Below are 22,500 nucleotides of genomic sequence, written 5' to 3'. Positions count from 1 at the left end.
ATGAGGTCCTCCGATTGCCTGGTCCTCTGGTGGCAGCATGTTTCTCTCTGATCACTACCCTTCCTTCGGAGGTCTCTTTGAAATCTGACTAAGGTTCAGAGTGCGTGGTTCAGCATCTCTGGATGCAATTTGGTACCCTAGCAGAATTAAGGGAGATCTGCTATTACTTGAAAGGATGTTTCTTCCCCTCTTCCTCTTAGTACCTGACCCCACAATCATCGCTGACTTTGAAATAATAAACCCATCATAATTATGAGAATTAGTCTGGAGGCTTCTGCCTTGTTTGCTCAACTGAGGTTATTATGGCTGGTTTTAGAGGTGGAGAGGGCGTCCGGAATGGGCTCAGCTGAGACGGCAAATTCAGACAGATGTCTGTGGGCTAGGGCTGTCCAGGTAGTGAGTGTGGGGAAGGGGTCAGTGAGAGGAGCCCTCCCCTATGGAGCCAGAAGTTCCTGTTCCTTGGGCTCATGGGCTGGGCTTTGGGAGGCAGAAGTCTCAGGAGAAGCTAGAGAGCCTGACCTCATGGGAGAGGAATGCTCCAGAGTTGCAGATATTTAGCACAGGAAGACTGCAGGGCAGGACCTTTCTCAATCTAATGGGAGTCCCCAGTCAGAGGTCCTGGGGTGGGAATGGACTTGGGCTGTTTCATTCAAGTCCACATTCAAGCCACAAGGCTCTCCCTCTCTCCATCCATGGCCACTAAGCTTTGTGTTCATCCACCCTCAGTTCGCCCTGTTATGTTTAGAATGTGAAATGTCCTCCCAGGCTCCTGTGTTTGGTCGCTTTGTCTCCAGCTGTGGTGCTGTTTGTGGAGGCTGTGGAAATCTTGGGACTGTGGTCTAGAGAGCATAACTGACTGAAAGAAGGCCACAGAGGAAGATGATGCAGCCAGCCTTGATGAGACCCGATAAGCTAGGGTCAGATAGAAGGAGAGGAGGTCCCTATCAGGGGCCTAGGGAAAGGGCATAGGGGGAGAAGAGGGAGGGTGGATGGGACTAACAGGAGACAAGGGTGGGGGCTGCAGTGGGGATACAAAGTGAATAAATTGTAATAAGCAAATATATAAATAAAATCAAACTAAAAACTAAATGAGGAAAATTGAAAATAATGTAAAAATAAATAAAGGCAGGCCCTGGAGGGGCTAGCCACTTCTGATTCTCTCCCAAGCTCCCTGCTCCCCAGATCTACCGAAGCGTGAGCAGGCTGCAAACGGCAAGCTTCCGTAGCCCCAGAGCAGAGCAAGCCTCCCCTGCAACCACCATGGGCTGTATTTCCAGAAACCCTGAACAGAAATGAGAGCTTTCTCCCCGTACTTTGCTTCTCTCAGGGATTTTGTCACTGTGGCCAGAAAAGTAACTGTTACAAACCTGCTGCCCACTGCACCTGCTGCCCCCTGGAAACTTTAATAGGGCCATGACCAGGAATGTCTGGCCGCCTCTTCAAGGCCTAGGGCGGATTCGATCCCACTGTACAAAGACTTACAGAGTCACTGCCCCAACTGTATGGTTCTGCTGTCCCTGGCAGAACCTATTATCTCCTCTTGTAGGCAGAGGGCAATAGAGATACCACAGCCAGGGCAGCAGGTGGGGGAAGCAGAGTTCTTTGGAGGATAAGATTCAATATTCTTATAGGGTATTAAAGAAATGGAGCAACCGTTAATGCAGAAGTCTTTCTTTGACTTAATTTATTATAATGTATGTGGCTACAATGTAGCTCATACTGCTGTTTTGGATCTGCGTTTTGATTCCCAAAATTGCAATCATGATAGGTGGATTATAACCGTGCTTTAACATACAGATGAGGAAATGTATTCCGGTGCAATTTTCCCCTAAGGAGAAGTCAGAGGATAAGGGGCAGGAGCTTTGTGTAACCTTGCAACGTTCAGTTGTCTCTCTTGGTTACAGGGCAGAAATTAGCATCGCAGGGACCAGTGGAGCTATTGTATGTGTGTGTGGCTCTGCTTTGGGTGTCAGTTCCGGAAGGGCTTCCAGAGGGACCATAGACACTGTTTTTTTTCCATATTAAAAAGTCACCAGTACCTAATGAGCAAAGGTGTTAGACTTTGTCAAACTGTTCAGTAAATATAAATATTTATTCAGTGCTACCCTGGGCCATGAACCTTGCTAAAGACCAGGGGTGGCCCAGAAAGTCACGAGGGTCAAAGAGTCACCGGGGACTAGATCTGGGGTGGTACGGGATTGGAGGGTAAGACAGGAATCAGGGCCTGAGGTAGATGGGTGGGAAAAGCTAGGAGAAGCCTGAAGGGTTTCCGGTTCCAGGCTGAGTGAGGCAAAGAAGACATGTGCCATCAGCATCACACAGATGGGAGAGCTGAGCTTCCATCCTTGCACTGGCGGTGCGTGCGGACACCCCCAAGAGCATATGTCTGCACAGACTTTATCCTCAGGCCCAGAAACTCAGCAGAGGCACAAGGCAGAACGAACTGCCTGATGTGCCTGCCTGGGGCCAGCACCCGCCAAGCTGATGATCACATGCTGAAGTCCTGCTTGCCCTAAGCGGGCCACCTGCCTCTGGGGGTGGGGCTCCCAGAAGCAGAGGAGAACTTCGGCTGTCTGGGTGGATGTTGGGCTGTGGCTGAGGCAGGCATGGATGTGGAAGGGCCCTACCATGGGAGGAGTTATATGCACCCTGGGGAGGTGAGACTCCCTATGGCATTACTCCTCCTTCTCTTCTTTCCCTTCCTCCTTCTCTCCAACCCTTTTCCTTGGCTGGCAGTCCAAACCCCTTCCCCTCCAGAGGAGAGTCCCACCACAGAGGTGACTAGACAAGCTGAGGGCATATGAGTAGGATCTGGGGCTGCAGAGAGCAGACATCCTGTGTCCAGGGTGACCTTCACAGCTAGGGAGAGCAGCTACAGGGCCAGGCCAGGCCATCTGCACTTGGCTCCCACGGGATGAGGAAGGGGTAGGTCCACAGAGGTGACCTTAGCCCTTCAAAAGGAAAAGCAACCTTCCTAGATTGCATCAGTGTTGAAGGGCCACCCTGTGCTGCCCAGTACCACCTACCCACCCGTTTGGCCGTTCAGTCAGTATTTATGGGGCCCAGCAGTTTCAGAGATGTGTGAGTGGGAAAATGGTTCCTTCCCACCTTTAGAGAACAGGTTATCCAGCCACACCAGCATCCCTTAGAGAAAAATTCAAAAGTTGTTCCAGAGCAGAGCACCGGTACTACATGACCAGCACGTGACAGGCTACAGCAAAAAAAAAAAAAAAAAAGCAGTACATTACAAATATTGTATAATGGGCTGGCAAGATGGCTAAGCCAGTACAGGTGCTTGCTGCCAATAGTGGCCACCTGAGTTCGAGCCTTGGGACCCACACATGGAAGGAGACAGCCAACTCCCCAAAGTTGTTCTCAGACCTCCTCCACGCGTACATATTTATACACATACACACATACACACACACACACACACACAGAGAGAGAGAGAGAGAGAGAGAGAGAAAATATTTTTTTTAAAAATATTTTATACTACCTTTAGCCTAGTGCTTAGAAAGTGAATATAAAACACTAAAGAATTTTCTGTTGAGACTTGTGTCTTATCTTCAAACTACCTCATTATATATATGTGAATACCCTGGCTGGGCATGGTGGTGCATGCTTGTAATCCCAGAATTTAGGAGGAGGCTGGTGTGGGAGAACCATGAGTCCTAGGCCAGCCTGGACCGTATTAGATCCTAATTATTATTAAAAAAAATGATAAGAAAGCAATGAAAATCTGAAATGCTGCTGGTCCCAAGTCTTTTGGAAAAACAATGTACAGGTTATCATTCTAGATGACCGAGGAAACCCAACTTAATCTGGTCAGAGACTTTCTCTTCCAACAAATGAAGGAGGGGAAGCAGGAAGTTGGAGACTGTGCCTGGTTTGTGTTTCAGGAAGAAAGATGTATGTGGGGCACAGAGGTCCAGGAGGGAGAATTTCCTCACCTGGTGATATTAGGTCACCACTAGAGTTTAAAATGACCCGGAGCAGCTGGGAGGGGAGAGTAGGGGTACCATCATCATGGCTGACTCCAGGCATCATCGAGAAAAGTTCCTAGGAGGATTCCAAAATGACATCTTTCAAGTCCCAGCGCATTCCCTCGTCAACTACCCACAGACAGCTCGGAAGCTCCTACTCAGTTTATTTTTTTTTAAATTTATTTTTGCTTCTCCATATCAAAATGTGCTTTCCTGGGGCAGGATGTGGGCTTGCCCAGGAGTCTTAAGTGTAGGTTCCTGGAATGCAGAAATAAAATCCACCATGGCTGGCACCCTGGGCCTGCTCACCATCTGATGAGTGGGGCACCCTCAGGAAACGTTGAGAGGTGTCCTCAACTTGTCTCAGCCGCTGAGTAGAGAGAGCTAGGTTCTTGGGCTACAGCAGTCATGGCCTGTCACATCCTTCCCTTTGCTGCCACCCAGTCCCCTCCCACCTCGGGTCTTCCTTCTTCACGCCTCTCACCCATTCATCTCAGAAGAATGTTTGGAGGGCAGGTGCCCGGGAAGCTATATGTTCTGGGACAGAGCACATGGAAGTATGTGAAGACGTGTTAAGTTTCCGACCACCAGGAGCCAGTGGCACCCGGCAACACGAAGTCTACTTGTACCCTACAAAGGCGGGGGCAGAGCGGCTGGTGCCTCCCTGTGTGTCTCCATTACATGGACCATCACCTGTTGGTTCATCTGCCTTTGTCTGCATTGTGTTTTGGACCTTGTAGGTGGCAAAAGGCGGGCTGCAAGTTGAGAATCTACCAGATGGCCTTTCCTCTCATGATCTCACTTGGTTCTCACCAGGGACTACAAAGCAGGTGCCTCGATTCCCATCTTCTAGGCAGCATTGGAGGCTGGGCAAAGTCAGGAAGCGTTTACAAATAGCTCAGAAAGCAGCCGTATCAGGTTGGAGCCCAGAGCTTACTGTGGTGGAGCCCCTGGCTTCAGAGGGTTGCAGAAAGACAGCAGATTCCTTTGCTGTGAGCCTCAGCAGCAGCAGCAGCAACAGCAGCACCCAACCACCCAGTTCTACACAAGCCAGCGGAAGGAAGCTTGCCACACAGCTTGTTCAGACCACAGAGATTATGAGTACAGGAGAGAGGGGGAGCTTTCCTCACAGGGTCCAAAGGGCCTCAGTGTGCTCAGCTGCTCTAGTGCTGAGTTGGCCCCTTCGGGTGGACAGAAGGCTGCTGCACATCACTGTGGCTGGGGAGAGCCGGGTTGCCCCTTGTACCTGGGGACTGTGAGTCCTGCCATGGCTACCTGCAGAGCTAGAAGGGGTGTCTATAAGAATTCTTCACTGTGCGGCATCACTGATTCATGCCTGTGTTCCCTCATGTGTGGTAGAGGCTAACCCTGAATGTGCGCCCATCCCGTGCTGTCTGCAATTTTATATGCTCGACTTAGAGCTGGAATCAAAGAAGGGTGAAGTATGAACTCTGTACCTGGCAGAAGAGACTAGTGAAGGACTCACTCTGGAAGGGACTGGAGCTATCGTCATTATGATTAGGGAGGGCTGTGGGTAGAGTTATAGTTGAGGAAGGTCGGATGTGTGGCTGCATCAGAGGAAGACAAAATTGCCCGGAACTACCAGAAATAGGGCCAGCAATATGGCTCAGTGGGTAAAGGTGACTGCCACACAGGCCTGGTGACCTGAATTCGATCCCTGGAATCCACATAAAGGTAGAAGGAGAGACTGATTCTACAACTCCCCTTCTGGATTCCACATGGGAACCCTGGCACATGCAGGCCCCGCTACCCAACCCCACTAATAAACAGATTTAACGAAAAACCATCAGAAATAAATTCAACCTCCTGCCATTTGTAGCAAGAGGGAAGGGGGACGCCTTTAAAGCAAGTGTGGCAATCATGTTGGCTGAATCTCACTGCCTTCTTAATAGCCTGAGAAGTGAGCCTTTCCACAAGGGTCATTCATGGGATACATGCCATGTCCATGTGCGCAGATGTGTTTGCACTTACAAAGATGGCAGACAGGGCCTTGGCCCTGAGTCAGAGCTGCAGGACAATAGATCTGTGTGATAGACTTTTTCCTTTCCTTTTAAATTGTTGAGGACCGAACCCAGGGCCTCAAGCATGCAAGAGAAGCATCCTGCCAACACCCTGGATAGAGTTGTTGTCATAGCTTCTTTCTAGTTCTTACGTGCCAGACAAAATATTTATCATAATATAGTATTAAGGAGATGGGCATTTATTCAAAACAATTTTAAATCTTGATCTAGTGATGATGTCTCCCTGATAAAGATTCTCAAATTAAGAGGGCAGGAGGTTCACAGAGCTCAAAGATGGCAGGGACTTCAGCGCTGGCAATTGACACTTGTTTTCTGCCACTGTTTACTCTTCAATAAAAAATGCATATTTACCATAGCAACCTCCTGGTCACGTGGTGCCCTGTCTTACTGCTACCCACTAAAACAGAATAGCTTCTTAAAGAAACACACACATCCTAACAGGAATGCTTTTCAGATGCAAAACTGGGCTCTTTCTAAGGAAGCTTTTTCTCCTGCCATTAATGCTAATAAACACATCATCTCTGCAGAAATCATTTTGGTCCTGTATCTTAAATTTAGGACAATGATTACAGAGGCCTAAAGAAAATTACTCTTGGAGGGGCTTTTGATGCTTCAAGGGTCTGCTGATTATTTTAATACAGTGTTAAATAACACACACACACACACACACACACACACATATTTGTGGCTACACACACATCTATATACTAGACGCCAGCCGCTTGTATCGTCTGGAAGGGAGTTCGGCGTGGATTCTAATGACCTGCCGCTTCATCTGTGATTAAAGATTGTCATCTATGCGAAGCTCAATTGCAGCCTGAATTGTTTTTCCGCTGTTAAGTTGGTAGAATTGCCGGGGTTTTAAGAGCTTTGCAGAAACCGCTCCAACCTGGAATGCTCAGGAAAGGAACACAGATCCCGTTGTGTGCCATCCCATGAGTCAGGGCAGTGGGGAGATACCTCGGGTCACCCCGGGATCGTCCTTCCTGCAGCCTAGCCTCACGGCACCACGTTGAGAGGCCCTGTTTGTGGAGCAGCCTTTGGGCTCTCTGTGGGGAGAAATCTCTCCCCTATCCTGTACAGGCCATTAGATTATGAATTATCATGATTACTTGGTTTTGCAGATAAGAAAATGGGACCTTAGAAAGGTTAACTGCTTTGCTCAGGGGTACACTAGGAATTGGTAGAACTTGGCTTTTTGTTGGTTTTGGCTTGGGCTTTTCTGAGACCTGCACTTGCTGTGTTGCTGGCTGGCCTTCAACTTGTTAAGTAGTCCAGGCTGGCCTTACTCATCCGCCTCAGCCTATCTTGAGGGCCGGGATTACAGGCATGTGCCTCTAGACCTGAGGCCTTTTGTATTGCAAATTTCTTTATTCAGCCCATGTTGTGACCCTGTCTACCCAGTATAACTCCGGCAGTTACAACTGGGAACAAAGCAGCAGAAAAACTCCTGGAGAAGGGGCAATGCAAATAGCGCTTTCCTCATCTCAGTGTTCCCAGAGACGCCTGGGGCAGCTCAGTATAAACCAGTGCTGGGCTTTGGTTTTGGTTTTGTCTTTATTTAGTTTTTTTTTTTTTTTTCTTATTTGCTCTGGATGGGAGCAGGGTCTTGCTATGTAACCCCACCATGCCTCTAACTTTAGATCCTCCCTGTCTCTACCTCCCACGTGCTGGGATTACAGCTATGTGCTACCCAACTCAACATGAGCCAAGTCTTTTGAAATTCTCTTCTCATCCCGACGTTCGTCCAAGCCTGGCAGCTGCATCAGCCCTGTACAGCGCTGAAGTCAGGGTCAGGATGCCACGGCCTTTGTGACCCGGTCCTGGGGAAGGGGCTTCCTTGTCTGCACGGTCAGAACTATGGTCAGCGCCTTTGGCAGGTGTAGGGCCAGCAAAACTCAGCCTGGTGTTTTCTTTGTCGTTGTTGCTCTTAACTTCCTTTTAACTAAATTTCTGTCAGCCAGTCTGAAAAGCAAGAGCATACTGTGAGCTTTTTACACTTGATAGCTTGGGGGGGGGGATCCAATTGTGAAGTGGGGCAGGGCTCTTGGCCCCAAAGTGGCACTGTGACCCAAACATGGCAAAGGAGAACTGCCCAGACCTTATGCCCTGCCAGGGAGTCCGACCGAGGCGTGTACATGAGCCATTTCATAATTATCCATCATGCCTGCCTCCGTGCTGCCTTAATAGATTATTTAAAATGTGCGTGTGCCTTCCATGCAACCTCCAGTCAGCCCCGAACTGTACATACATACAAGCTGGGAGAGGTAATTGCTTATCATGTATCTCTTTGTTCCAGACACTTTTATAAAAGACTATGTATTATGTATGGTGTGACCTTCAAATGTCAGGAATGTGTTGCGCAATAAACTGTCAATATTTGTGGTTATAAGGTACCAGATGACTTTTACAATAATTGGAACGGCTATATTAAAAGCTTGGATCACTCAGCTGGTTAAAGAGAAAGACACAGGCCAGCGTTCACCAGGGACTCGCCTTCTGCCAACTATTAAATGAAAGATATTGCAAGGTGCTTACGATGTCTTCTTTGTTTAAGAAAGACTATGGCATGACACGTCTCCAGGGGACGCATCGTCTCTGAGTCAGCCTTCCTCCTTTCAGTAGGTGCAATCCCCAGGAGGAGACTCGGTTCCGCAAGTTATGGCGACTGACCAAATGGATTCTAAAAAAGATGGGTCCAGCTCAGCCACAGCTGCCTAGGGAAAGAAATCCTCCAGTGAGGGCTCCGACCTGCTCTCCACCCCACCCAAGGAGAAGAGGTCGTAAATTATCTTAAGAGGATCTTAAAAGCCATGTTTTTTTTCCCCCTCTTAGGAAAATAAATTATATAGAAATCTTTGGGGAATTTACAGTGTGCTGAAAGTAGAGCTTTCTTTTCTTTTCTTTTCTTTCTTTTTTCTTTCTCTCTTTCTTTCTTCCTTTTTTTTCTCCCCCTCCTTAAATTGGAGTTTTCGAATTATAAAAGAGGAAAGTACAATGAATATTTTCAAATAATTATAATAGAGATCAGATCATAAATGATTTTAAAAAAATATCTGTATTTCTGTGATCTCACAAGCCATTTTGTGTCAGGTTGCCCAAGAAGCTTCTATCATGGGGACCAATCTTAGTATTTGAATTTAATTTGCTTACCTTCCAAACATCCTAGGTAAATGTTCTACCATGGAACTGTAGCCCTAGCTCTCTTTTAACATTTTAGTTTGAGACAGGATTCTTCCAACCTGCCGATGCTGGCTTTGAACCTGTGGTCGTCCTGCTCCAGCTTCTGTATGGCCAGGATTACAGGCCAACTCCTATTCATTCCTAGAATTATTTATTGAACACCTGCTATAATCTGAGCCTTGACCATGTGCCAAGGGTACAATGTTAAATGCCTCTGTTCTCTCCCTGTTGGAGGGAAGGAATGGGCAGTAAGTGTTTTGATAACTGGGTCACTTGTCATCTGTTTCAGTAGTGAACTGAGTTCTGAAGGGCCAGACCAAAAATTGAGAATGGTAGAGATTTCTTCCACAACCTGATCAGAGGTAGCTTCCCTGGGAGGTGATGTGGGGCTGAGAGGAGGCTTCCCTCAGAGGCGATGTGGAATAAAAGCCCAGCAGGAAGTACCCTTGTGAATTCTGGAAAGGGAGTTCCATGAAGAAAAGCAGCAAGAGGACAGAGCCTGTCTTGGAGGAAAGGAGAGAGGTGAAGACGGATGTGGATGAGGCCCTGGCAGCAGTGGCATGACTTAGGCAGAGGCTTGTAGAATTGGAGGCGATTCAAAAGACCAGTGAGCTGCAGTAGCTGTCTCCTGCTCCCACAAGAAGGACAGGCTTTCCTGGGAGACAGTGGGGCTTCTCTGACCTCATTCCCTTACCTGCTTCTGCTCTCTGAGCCGAGGTTCATGGACGAACCACCTTTGCCCCCCATTCCTACTGGTGGTCTCCACCTCAGCATTCCTTACCAGGACAGAAAGAAGAATGGGTGTGCGGAGTCCAAAGAACACCTCACACCTAATGAATGCATTGTCTCAGGTAAGCTCTGCGGACCCCAAACACTGCCACCACAGCCCCAATAACAGGTCCCAACCTGGAGACGAAGAGTGCCCACCCTTACAGTTTGAATCTGGAATGTCTCATAAGCTTGTATCTTGAATCCCTGTTCACAGTCCGGTGACACTCTTTTGGGAGGTGGGGCCCAGCTACAAGAGGTAGGTCACTAGGAAAGCAGGTCTTGGAGAGTTACAGTATGGTCCTAGTTCTGACTTCTGCTGAGAGGAGGCGCTTCCACAATGCGTTCCCACCACTATGGCCTCTACCACACTTTCCTGCCACGATGTACTGAGATTCTCAGAAACCGTGAGCCAAGAGACAAACAACTTCTGTTTCTTCAGTTGTTTCTGAACAGTGTTTTGGTCGCAGACATTGAAGTAACTAAGGCACTGCCCACACCTCAGGGGAAGCCTTCAGAACCACAGCAGGAACAGGCAGCCTGAGGTTCCAGGGGTATTACCAACAGCAGCAGCAGTGGCTGAGAAAGGAAGAGATGCCACAAGTGGGTGGCCCAGGCTTAGCAGTAGGCAGGCAAGTGTCTCAGACTCCCTCTCTGACCACTAAGAAAGAACTGTGGGCTAGGTAAAAGCAGAAACACGCCTGGCCCACAGCGCTTATGCAAAACCCAAGTGTATCTTAAGGAAAATGTAATCCATCTGTTGCTCATTCATTTTCACTGAATTCATCAGAATGTTGCATTAGAGAAGTGATTTGAAATCCTAGTATCTGGTATTTTTTTTTTCTTAAATCGGGGAGGGGGGGGTCTTTTAATGACCTATTTCACTAATTCCAGAAGCCCTACTTTGCCAGCCAGCATCAGATTGAGTTGTGCTCAGTCTGAGTTTAGGTTGGTGGTGGAGCCATGGGGAGGATTGCTGGTGTGGAGAGGGCCCACCGTTCGTCCCAGACCCGATAACCCAATAGGAAGCTAGATGTTGGTAAAATAAATAAATAAAACATAAAGCACTAAACTTTTCATTTAAGCACATGTTTTTACCCATCCATATTTTGCTTAGCTGTTGAACATGACTATATATGGCCATCAGTAATCTTTAATAAAACATTAGAGAAGCAAGTTAATTCTGACCCATTGCAAGAGTCCTGTGTTTCAGGAGCTCTGTGGGAACACTTACAGTCATGATAGCACCTGTGTTGCATACATTCATTTTTTTAAATTTTTTCAGAAATAGAAAGCTCACTTTCCTTCCTTAGGCTCTTTACTACATGATCACTGCTTAATATTTTAGATTTTATTTAATTTATAAGAGTGTTTGTGTGAATGTAAGCCATGTGCGTGTGTGTGAGAGCGTGCATATGTGTGTGTGTGTGTGTGTGTGTGTGTGTGTGTGTGTGTGTGTGTGTGTTGTCTGTGGAGGCCGGAAGAGGGCATTAGATCCCCTAGAGCTTGAGTTACAGGTGGGCATGAGCTGTCTGATGTGGGTGCTGGGAACTGAACTCAGGTTCTTTGCAAGAGCAATAAGTGCTCTTAACAGCTGAGTCATCACTCCAGCCCGAGTTATCATTGCTTTGTTAGAGCTTTTTAACTTTAAAGCTTTGAACATAAAGGAAGGTGTTAAGTTTTGAAGAGGAACTCTGCATTCCTCTGGACGTACTCCAAGGTGTTAGTTTTGTTGTTGTTGCTCTCTGTTTTGCCTCAGGAAAGATCTGAAAGCCCTGGTATTTGTGGGCAAAGACATGAAGAAAGGCGACATCTCGGGGATCTGCTGAAGTTGACTGACCACAGAGTTCACAGACCAGTTTCTTGGTCACATGGCATCAGAATGCACCCTGAACAGGGATGTGCTGTTGTGTTAGGGAGCAGGCAGGGCTCTCCCTCCTGGAATTATGGAGGGCCAGGTGGCAAATTCAAGCCTGTCCTCTTGTTGTCTTGGAGAAAGTGTTTTATAGGAGGGAAAAGAAGTTCTGGAAGTTAGGGGAGAGGGAAACAAAGGATGAGGGCCATCGAGATGACAATTGGGTCAAGGTGCCTGTCACAGAGCCTGACAGCCTGATCTTGATGCCAGTGGCCCTCAAGGTGGAAGGGAGAAACTACCTCATCGATATTGTGCTCTAACCATCACAGGCATGCTTTGGGCACATACACGTTACAAAATAAATACATACATGTAATTTTAAAAATATATATATTTTTAAATGTGAACCATTTGAAAACTCACTAACCATTTGACAGATGACCACAGAGGCAATTTTGTCATGCTTCTGGAGTGACAGCTTTCAGAGGTCGACAGCCACACTCTGGCTGCCCTTCATGCAATGTTGGGGGTGGGGGCGGTTGGCAGGAGCAGTGACAGGACCCAGCAGTGAGGCAGAGGGGCGCTTCTATATTCTGAGCAGAGGGGAGCCACGTGTCTTCTAAAATCTTGGTTCTTGGGGTTGAATGCAGTTTAGTGTATATGTGCTCCCTAGCACCCAACCCAGTACCAGTTTGGACTGTATTTCTCCACAAGGCCCCATGTGTGTGCATTGGGCAGAGATTGCAGAGCATTCCCAGACTTCCTTGCACTTGGCTTCCCGCCTCTGCGGACACTTCCTGGGACCACCCACCATTCCTCTTCATTGTGGCTCAGAGTTTGTTTTTCTAGAAGGATTAGTCTAAGAGTAAACGCCATAGCCCCGCTGGCCCTCCCAGAGAAAACTGTTTCTGTGTAAAGTGAAAATTAAACTCTTAAATCTGCAAAGAAAGCTGTTTATCTTAGAAATTTATTCCTTTTATTGGACCACACATACCCACGATAGAAAGATAAAAGAGAAACAGATACGGGCCATCACTTAGAGTGACATATAGCGAGGCACAGGTCATCTCAACTTCTGTAAAGCCTTCAAGAGCCTTGTGTTGCTCTCTCCATATTTATCTAGAATATTCTGAGGAAGTCCACACCAGAAGCTTCAGGAGAAATAGGTCCTTCCTTACCATGTGCACAGCTTTTATCCCACGACTGGCCAGGCTGGTCTTTCACACATGGGACCTTGCTGGAAGAGGCTGCTGGGGTGAGCCATGGGACAAGAGGGCTTGCGGGAATCTACCTTCAGAGGTCTGTGCCTCCTCGACTCCAGGCCGACCTTCAAGTCCTGCTTATAATTTTAAAAGGTGGCCGTTGGCCTCCAGACCTAAATCAGGTGTCTTGTTTTGTCTCTAGTTAGCACTTGGCAAAGTTTTAATCCAGCTCATCATTTCTTAAACTGATCTGAAGGTCCAAGGAAAAGGAAGCCTGGGTGATTTCAGATGGGCAGAGGTTACGGACTCGGGGAGGCGAAGGTGCAGGGATGAGTGCAGGAGGTGACATTTGAGCTGTTGAAATTCTGGTGGAGGGCACGCAGCAGTTCAGGCCTGTCCTCCCTTACTCAGAGGGCTGAGGAAGGAGGATTATGAGTTCAAGGCCACACATGGTGCAATTCTGTCTCAAAGGAAGAAAGAGAAAGAAAAAAAAAAGAAAGGAAGAATGGAAGGGAAAGAGTAACAACAAATAAAATAGATTTGGAGATGTGGATCAGCAGATAAAACGATATACTGCTCTGGCATAGGACTGAGTTTGGTTCCCAGCACCCGTGTCCAGCAGCCCACTCCAGCTCTCTTCTGATCTTTATGGGTTCCTTTACGCACATGTATGTACAGGCACACACATACATATAATCAAAAAACAAAAAATAAATCTTTAAATCAACAAAAGAGAAAGCGGGAGCCGGGGTGTTGTTACCTAGCATACACAGGGCCCCGGGTTCCCTCTGCACCATAGCAAAAGGAAAATCCTGGGTAGACTCACCCTGCAGTTCGTGAAGGACCCACAGGAGACATCCTGTGAGGCCTGAGTGACCCAGATTTGCCACACTATCTGAGCTTTTCATCCTTACCCATAAGTCACCTTTGGGTACTACTTGTGTTTGTTGGAATGTCTATAAATCTGGTGTTCAGTGTGGTGACAGGCTTTGGGTAAGAGTTCTGGATACGGATGAACCTAATCCTCCCATTTGTAAAAATCAGAAAAAAAAAAAGCCCTCCGAGTAATTGTACACTCCGAATGGGTCTTCCAACAGTGACAGAGAGAGTTGGAGAGAATCGGATTAGAAGGAGGCCTTCAATGTACTTTTCTGGGGTGGTGATCTGCTCACATATGGTCCAAATGCAGAAAGGATGTTCCAAGCCAGGGCGCTTTCACAGTTGCCGGGAGCCAACATCCAAATAAGAATTAAGTGTGTTTGCCTTCATCTCGTTCATGGTCTATAAGTCTGTCCCTTTCGGCCGTTAGCAGAGAACACCAGCAACGGATGTTGCAGAATAAAAGCAATTTGCATTTTCCATCGCTTGGAAGGTACAAATCTTATTTATTCTCAGCTCAGCAGAACTCACAGATCTGCTCATTATCTCAGAAGGTTCCCTTGTTCTCATAGTGGGATTTACCACAAGGCCTAGAGGGTGGGCTGGAAGCCATGGCAGGGCCTTTCTAGCCTCAGGAGCTTGGGACTGGGGGCTAGGCTTCAGCCTCTGCTCTGTGGAACAGCCTGAGGGGAGGCCAGAGACTTGGGGAGAAGTGAGTTTAGAGAGGGTCTCTTGCCTCCCCTTCTCAAAATCACAGAAGCTCAAGGTCTGTCCCACTCTCTAGATGTGGCCTTTGTGGCAATGATGCCAGGCCCGGGTACTGTAATACCAAACCCCAAAACACTAGATATTTTCAGTCTGATTTCTATTATGTCCTATCATTTCTGTGCAAAAGGCAGCCGTATGTAAATTTTATTCCACTTTCTAACGGTTTGGGCTACATAACAAATAACAGCAGAATGGAAAATTTGTATTGATACTTTACGGAGGGACTTCTCAAGTCACGGCACGGAGATTTAAATGCAGCGCTCAGAGTTTATGGGAGTTTGGAAGCTGAGCTTCTGCACACGACTTTGAATGTGTCACTGCGTGTTTATCATGGGCTAATTGTGGAACTGCATTTCCATCCTTTTGCTTCTCCCTTTCATGCAGTTCCACCAGTCAGGGATGGATACAACTCTACAAGGAAGCAGGGATCGGTTTGGGATAATTTTCTTTCCTGTCCCAAAATAGCTGTGTGTCTGCTTGTCTCGGGGAGTCAGCCGAGACACTCCCCTCCCTTCCGTTGTTAATGGCTAAGCTGAAAATGTGATTTTGATCCTAGAGTGAACTCTTCCGGCTAGCCTATATTACAAATTAATCGAATTCCACCAGTGCCCACATTTTTAAACTTTTAGAAAAAAAAAATATTTAATAGGAACCAAGCAAAAAGAAGAAATCAAACCAGCTGCTGACACAGCTGTTTCTTCTCTTGTTTAATTCAGTTCAATATAAAGGTACCATATGCTGCTTAAAATGATGATAGGAAAGATGAAATAATTTAAGAGAATAACAAGAAAATACATGAATTGTCAGCATTCTGTCAGATTCAAAGAATGAAATAGACAGGTGTAGTATTGACATGTTTAACTTTGTGTGGTGTTAGCAGTTTTGGTGTGAACAACTTCTGACATGTGCTGAAGTGATGTGAGAATGTTTCTCATCCGCTGCAGACATCGGCGAGGAGGCCGGGAGAGCCGCTGGCGTCCAGCAGCAGGCGCTGCTTCGGGACAGAAACCTGGGCTCGGCCATGAAGGACTGCCCGTACTGTGGGAAGACTTTCCGGACTTCCCATCACCTCAAGGTCCACCTGAGGATACACACAGGTGAGAGAGATCAAGGTGTGTCGGGGCATCTGGAGGATACCACTTAGAGCTGAGGTTTCTGGCCCAGGTCCACAGCTGTGGGAATCACTAACACTCTGTGTCACTCGGGTAGAGTAAAGCAGTTTCAAGAAAGAAGTCCTTTACTCTGGCTTGTGGATTTCGTTCATGGTCAGATGGCCCCACACTTTCCGTGGGGTCAGTGGCAAAATAAAAATAGACCAACCATTGTAAGAAGATTCCCCAAGTGACCAGACAGAGTGGTCTCTGGCCCAGAATGAATTCCAGGCCCAATCTTGGTGCTGGACAGGTAGAGATGTCCTCCTGCCTGGTGTGGAGGTTAGGTAGCCCACCATGGTGTTGCCTCAAGAGAAACCTAGAGACGTTCTCAGCCACACAGAGAGAAATGGCCACTGGACCACTCTGCCATCTCTCTTGCCTACATCACTAGTTTCTTGCACCGAGGCCATCTTTTAGATCTCTGACTTGTTCTTCAGCATTTTTAATGTTCTTTTTAGCCTTCCTGCTAGTTGTTTGTGTATTGCCAATATAAAAAAAAATCTATCTGAGTCATGGACACCTCCATTTTCTTTGATTTTTCTCCTGACACTTTATCTATTGGAGTATGAGCTGCTGCAGAAGATAGACAAATATGCCATCTATTTTCAAAAATAATTGTGTTCTATTTCCCACAGAATCAATAACTCTGCTCATGGATGGGCAGAAACAGCAAGCGCATTCGAGTCTTGTGTGTATCTAAAAGATGAGGAGCCCCTCCAACTGGTTTCTTAACTGATGCCCCAAATCTGGCACCACAAGGGATCCTGAATATAGGGGTGGCTACTTCGCCACAAGCAGCTGGGGTGTAGTGAGCATAGTCCCACCAGACTTGGAGCATGTTTCTTGGGGATCATCGAAGGTCACATGCTAGTTGCTTTCCTCGTTGCCAAGACAGAATAAACATAAAGGAGGAGAGGCTTGATTTGGCTTCTGGTTCAGAGGGCAAAGCCCCTGCTGGAAGGGAAGTCACGCTACTTGACAATTCTGTGGGGGTTGGGAGAGCTTCCCCCCACCGCAGCAGGCAAGAAGCAGAGTGCTCCAGCCAGGTCCATCCCCATATCAGCCAGCCAAGCCCTGCATCCCAAAGGTTCTGCAATTCATTCCAGAACAAGACCATCAGGTGGGCACCAAGTGTTCAAACACCCGAGACTGTAGGGGACAGTCACAGCCAAACCATAATGGAGGGGCCTTTTAAGACCATGCTGTGTGTCCCATTGGTGTCCCCAAATGCCCTTGTTGAAATCAGATCTGCTGACCTGCTTTACCCCTGAGCCCATCTTTCACTGCTCCCCATTCTCAGAGTCATGTGTCCTTTGTTGCTTCCCTGTCTCTGCAGTGTGGCATGCCTGTCCCTGCTGTAGGACCTTCACCTCAAATGTTCTCCTTCCCGGTGCTTCCGGGGACTTAGCTCGGGTATAGGAGGCTACCTCTCACTTCCCCTGTCAACGATGCTTATACCCCCTGCTTGATTTTGGTCATGAATGTAACATGTTGAGGAAGAGCCTTGTTTTGCAGAAACTCAGACTTTGTAGGGTGGCCATTTGTCCCTCCAAGAGTATCTTACACATATGTGGGCGGCATGCTGAAATTCTTTTTCTTGTGCTCATCTCTCTCTCTCTCTCTCTCTCTCTCTCTCTCTCTTTCTCTCTCTCTGTGTCTCTGTGTGTGTGCATTCAAGTACACACCATGGCACGTGGCAGGAAGTCAGAGGACAACTTACTGGAGTTGGTCCCGAGAACCATGTGATTCTCAGGAATTGAACTCAGACTTGGCAGCAAGTGCATTTACTGACTGAGCCATCTCCCTAGCTATAGGGACACGTTGAATTTACATGGGTGGCTTGATGACAGAACAAATGCTGGAGTAGGGAAGTGACCTTTTTCTTGTATGCCTGCTCTACATAACATGGCATGGAAGGGTCAAGGCCATAGGGAATGCCATCCCTTGTTTAGGAGACGTGAGTGTCCATCGGACACCACAGTATGGCTACAAGCACTCCATTCCTGGGGACCAGCCTTCCCGAAGAGGAAAGGAGGCCACTGAGCTTTGATCACGGCATCTCTTGCTTCTTGCTCAACTTCCCTTCCCTTCTTTGATTCGCTTTTCTCCACAGCTCCCACCCCATCTGGCATACTCAAGCATTTCTCAAGCATTTGCATTTTGTAATTGTCTCTCTCCTTGAGTTCCAGGAGAGCAGAGGCTACTGTCTGTCCATCCAGCAGTGTCCCAAGGAAGGCAACAGAGCCTGGCTCTCGGGGGAAAAAAAATTCTTGAATACATGAAGTAGGAAGTTCATTAGGGAAAGTAGCCAGGCTTCTGGGGAGTCACCTCAGACACCCTTTCTCAAGTTATATCAACATAGTCGTCTTCCTCCCCAGGGTGGAGGACACCCCTTAAATTGTGGTGGTGATTTGGGATTTTCAAGACATGAAAGCTCTCTGTGGGGCCCCACTGCTGGCCCGTGCCTCAGGGAATGGACACCAGACCAGGACTATCTTGTGACGGACGGACTTTAGTTGTCTTGAACATACAGCCCTGGGCTGGTTTGCTGGGGAGAGGTGGCTTCCTTTGGGTGGAGGATACAATTTGCACGGAGGGGTGTCAGAAAGCAAGGGCTCCTGGTGCCAGGAAATGTGGAGATGAGTGTGGCCTCCAGGGTCCGTCCCCACTTGTTGTCAGGTGAGGAGACATGGACTACCGTCTCTGCAAGTCTGGTGGACGTCATGGAAGCAGGCAGATTGTGCGGGCTTTAACCCTGAGACACAGCTGCCTCTTTCCCCTGGCTTCTGTACCACAGACTTCTAAAGTTTATGACTTGGATACAGGCAAGACAGGGCCAGCAGCAGCAGCATTCCAGAAACTTCCTCCATAGGGAGAAAATGAAAGAAGCCATGGAAACATCACATTTCTACTACCCCACCCCCGGAAGCAGCATTTGCTGGCTTTAAAAAAAAAGCAGGATGGAAACCAGATAAAGATCAATTTTCTTTTTATCTAAGAACAAAGAAGTTGAAAAGCGCTTACACTTGTGTGTCTGAATAGAGGAGAAAGTGTTACATGTTAGAAATCACCGAGGTAAACACCCATCACTGCAATGTGAAAGCTTAGATGACACACGTAATTAAAGAAAAAAAATCAAACCCAAGTTATCTGTTAATACATGACTTCATGTGGGGCTCAAGTGGTTGAACTGGGGTGAATTGCCTTTCGCTTTGCCCTTGGGTGTCCGTGCTTTTAAATGGCACGGCCGGAGGACAGCAGGCCATGAAAGAAGAGTATTCACTTCCAAATCCTCCTTAAAGTCCTCCTGTAAGGGATGCATATGAGGGCGTTTAAAAATCCGAAGCGTAATGGATACGGTTTAATTGGTTTGGCTCTACAAGGGACCATTCTCTGTCTTTTTCTACCCCACTCCATCTTTATTAGAAGTCTTGATCGTGTGACATCGACTGATAAAAACCATTTTCCTTTCTTTTCTCCACTGCATTAACTTAATTACTGCTCTTCTTCTCCCAACACCTGTTTATTAGAGAGGCGCTGAGTAGTAGCAGCATTCAGACGGCTCTGAACATCTGGGGGCTGAGGAGAGCCTGCAGGTAGCTAGGACATTTCTATGGCCCACCCCCACCCCAGCTTCAGACAGAGCGGTGGGGGTTGATGAGAGGTACGGTCAGGCTCTCTGGAGTCCCTAGCATCACTCACCTAGCTCCAGAGATTCTTCCTGACCCCTGTCTCCTGGTAATGCAGGATCCTTGACACTGAAAGTGGGGGAGGGGGAATCAGGGTATTTCCTCTCTGGGGTATACCACCCTGGGCTGGTTAAGACTTGATGGCAATTTCCCTTCTATGGCTCAAGGGCTATGATTTGAATTCAGAGCCAGACAGCGCAGGCAGGAAGGGGCATGAATCAGACAGAGTTCTCAAGACAAACAGAAGAAAAGTGCACGGCCATCCACTGCATACTAGCTTTCTGTGAGTGGCGGACAGATGATGGTGGCTGGTTATAGTGGAGAGGCTGAGGCATTGTCACGAGTCTCAGCTGAGCCAACTTCCAGGCCAGCCTGAGTTGTACTGTGGGACCTTGTCTAAGGAAAGAACATTATAAGGGACCTGGAAATTCCTGTCAGCCAGGGACATTGCAACACTGAGCACATTTTTTTTTTTTAATGGCACTGGAAGTGTAAACTGACTTACTGCACTGTCTACCAGTGGCATATGAAGTCAGGATCAGGACTGCTTTCTTTTCCCCTAGTAGTGGGGGTTGAACTTAGGACTCATGCATGCTAGGTACTCATGCATGGTAGCTCTAATGCTCTACCACTGAGCCTCAGCTATTACAGACAGCAGTTCTGTGGACCTCGTGTCTCCCATGTCTCTTGGTTTCATGGAGAACCTATCCAGGGATGGGCCTATTACCAAACGGTTCTGTGTAAGTGCACTCATGTGATGTTCTCATGGGGATGAAGTGGACTGATGGTGTATCTGTCAGAACATGTTTCCATCATTAAGGGATACAGTACTGCGTGCATGTGATCAATAGAAAATTGGCACGTGTTATTGCAGAGTCTGGAATGTCACAAGATCTGCAGTTGGTTATCCAGAGACCCAGGAGAGCCAACATTGTACACACGCATTGGAGTCTGACTCAGATGCTGGAGACAGATGGATACTCCAGCTCAGAGACAGACAGACAGGCAGAGAGAGTAATTCTTGGCCTCCTTCATTGGATTGACCCCCACCCACCAGAAAGAGCAATTTCTTTACTGGGTCCGGGTTAAATATCCAGAAACTGTCAGGGACACACCCAGAATAATCCTTAACCAAACATGTGGGCATTCCAGCACTTGGGCAAAAGAACATGCAGCTTTAGTGGTTGCTGATGCATCTGCTGGCCTTGAGTCCTAACATGCATCAGGAGACATGGATGCCCTGAGGTTCACTAATCATCTTATTGCTGGCCATGTGCACATGGACTCTCTTCCTTCTCTCTTATGCATCCTTCCCTAACACTACTTGGGAAAGTGGGTTCCAGAGGGCTACTAGAGGGGTCACGTAAACCTTTTTTCATGTACTGGAGGCAGGTAGGTGCTGAAGGGTCCTTGAGAGGCTGAGGTGTGATTTGCCACTAAAGGTCCCTTCCACCCCAGAGAGTGATGGGCACATCATCCCATGCTCTGTGGGCTGCAGACCAACAAGTAGGCTTCACATTCGTGACTTCCCTATATGTGGATCCAGACCAAAGAACTGTGGCCGCAGCAACAACCATTACAGAGAAATGTAATCAACAACCTCACTTGTGAAAACTTGGAGGCCCTAAAGTTCAGCAACTAATTAAAAATAAATCTCATTAGTTCCTTTCCCCTCTCAAATTATTATGTGGGTGGTTTATTAATCTGGTGGTGATGTGCTGTGCACATTGGTCCTCATGCTTAAGTAGGGACCACTTCACAGGGATGCTCGGGCATGAGGAAGCCCTGGGTGGCTACGGAGAGGCCCTCAGATGTGGTCAGATGGCCTAGGCTCCCGTCTCTGGGTCACACCTGCTAACACTGCTGCCCCCCCTGGGAGATGCTTCTGTGACACAGCAGCTGAGACTGGCTGGCGGTGGTACAGGGAGGACCCACCCTTGTCCTCAGCAACATCCTTTGTCATGAGGCATGAGGTTTCCCTTTCACACAGAACCTCAAACAACAGTGGGAGATCTCTCCCTTGCAACCCTCAAAGGGTGTTATGTCTACTGGGATAGGAGGGCCATCTGGGAGTCACCTTGTTGGGTTACTGGGCTGTCTGTGCAGCAGGACAGCTACTAGCTGGTACACTCTCTGAGTGTCCCATGGATGGCTAAGCTCTGCACGCCACTTCGCTACTGAGTCTCCCAGAATGCTGGCGACCTGTTTCTTTCCTCCACCTTGTTGCAGGAAGGGAAACTGAGGCTCAAGGGACTCAGTGCTCTCAACCTGAAGCCACTAAGCTAAAGTAGGCTGTTTTCTTGAGCTACCAGATTCTGAAGCTCTCCCTTTGCTCACTGCTCTGTATTGATATTGCTCACTGCTTGAATTTCATGCTTGCTTTAGGAAATTACTATGGCATTTCTTTGATAGCATGTGTCTACACCACAGCCTGCAGGAGAGCAGGAAGTGGCCCGTGCTCACCAGGGGTGTGGATGCCACCTCCAAGTAACCTAAGTGTGTCTAATACATTCAGTCTCTCCGTTACCCCTAACTCAGATTGCACCTAGCCCAGGCCTCCTTGAGCCATGTGCTTCAGTTTCTCCACCCATGCAGTGATCATACGGAAGTGTGGGGCAAGAAAATGGTCACTGTAGGCTCTTCTGGGGCTCAAAGCTCTGGAAAAAGTTGCAGGACAAGACAACTTCTGGTAGATATGATCATCTTCTTACAGGACGCCATGATGGAAACCTCTCTCCCCTCCCAGTGGCGTCCTGAGTCCCACCCGCCTGCTATGCATGCCAGCGGCTTCATCTTCCTTTGGCTGCATGAGGTAGCGAGCTGATGTAAGAAACCACACACATACAACATTTCCTGAACACCTGTCCCAGAACAAGTTGGATTAGAGGGGTGTGCTCTTTCTATCTCCTCCCCCACCAGGGGAGTGTCTGCTGTCTTCCTTCACCCTAGAACAGCCATCTGAGCCTTGATAGGAAAG

General features: G+C 47.8%; 1 protein-coding gene across 2 annotated transcripts in view; it reads left to right on the top strand.

The window, feature by feature from the left end:
- Znf536 (zinc finger protein 536) overlaps nucleotides 1-22,500 on the top strand; it is a 320,701-nt gene that overhangs the window by 133,858 nt on the left and 164,343 nt on the right. For both annotated transcript variants that reach the window (XM_055595039.1, XM_055595040.1), the window contains exon 3: nucleotides 15,625-15,777. In XM_055595039.1, the coding sequence (XP_055451014.1) occupies nucleotides 15,625-15,777 (153 nt within the window). The remainder of the gene's footprint in view (nucleotides 1-15,624; nucleotides 15,778-22,500) is intronic.

This window comes from Psammomys obesus, unplaced genomic scaffold (assembly GCF_907164565.1).
Source record: "Psammomys obesus unplaced genomic scaffold, mPsaObe1.curated_primary_1811, whole genome shotgun sequence".
Taxonomy (NCBI): domain Eukaryota; kingdom Metazoa; phylum Chordata; class Mammalia; order Rodentia; family Muridae; genus Psammomys; species Psammomys obesus.
The sequence above is the reverse complement of the archived record's forward strand: the minus strand, read 5'-3'. Positions and strand labels throughout refer to the sequence as shown.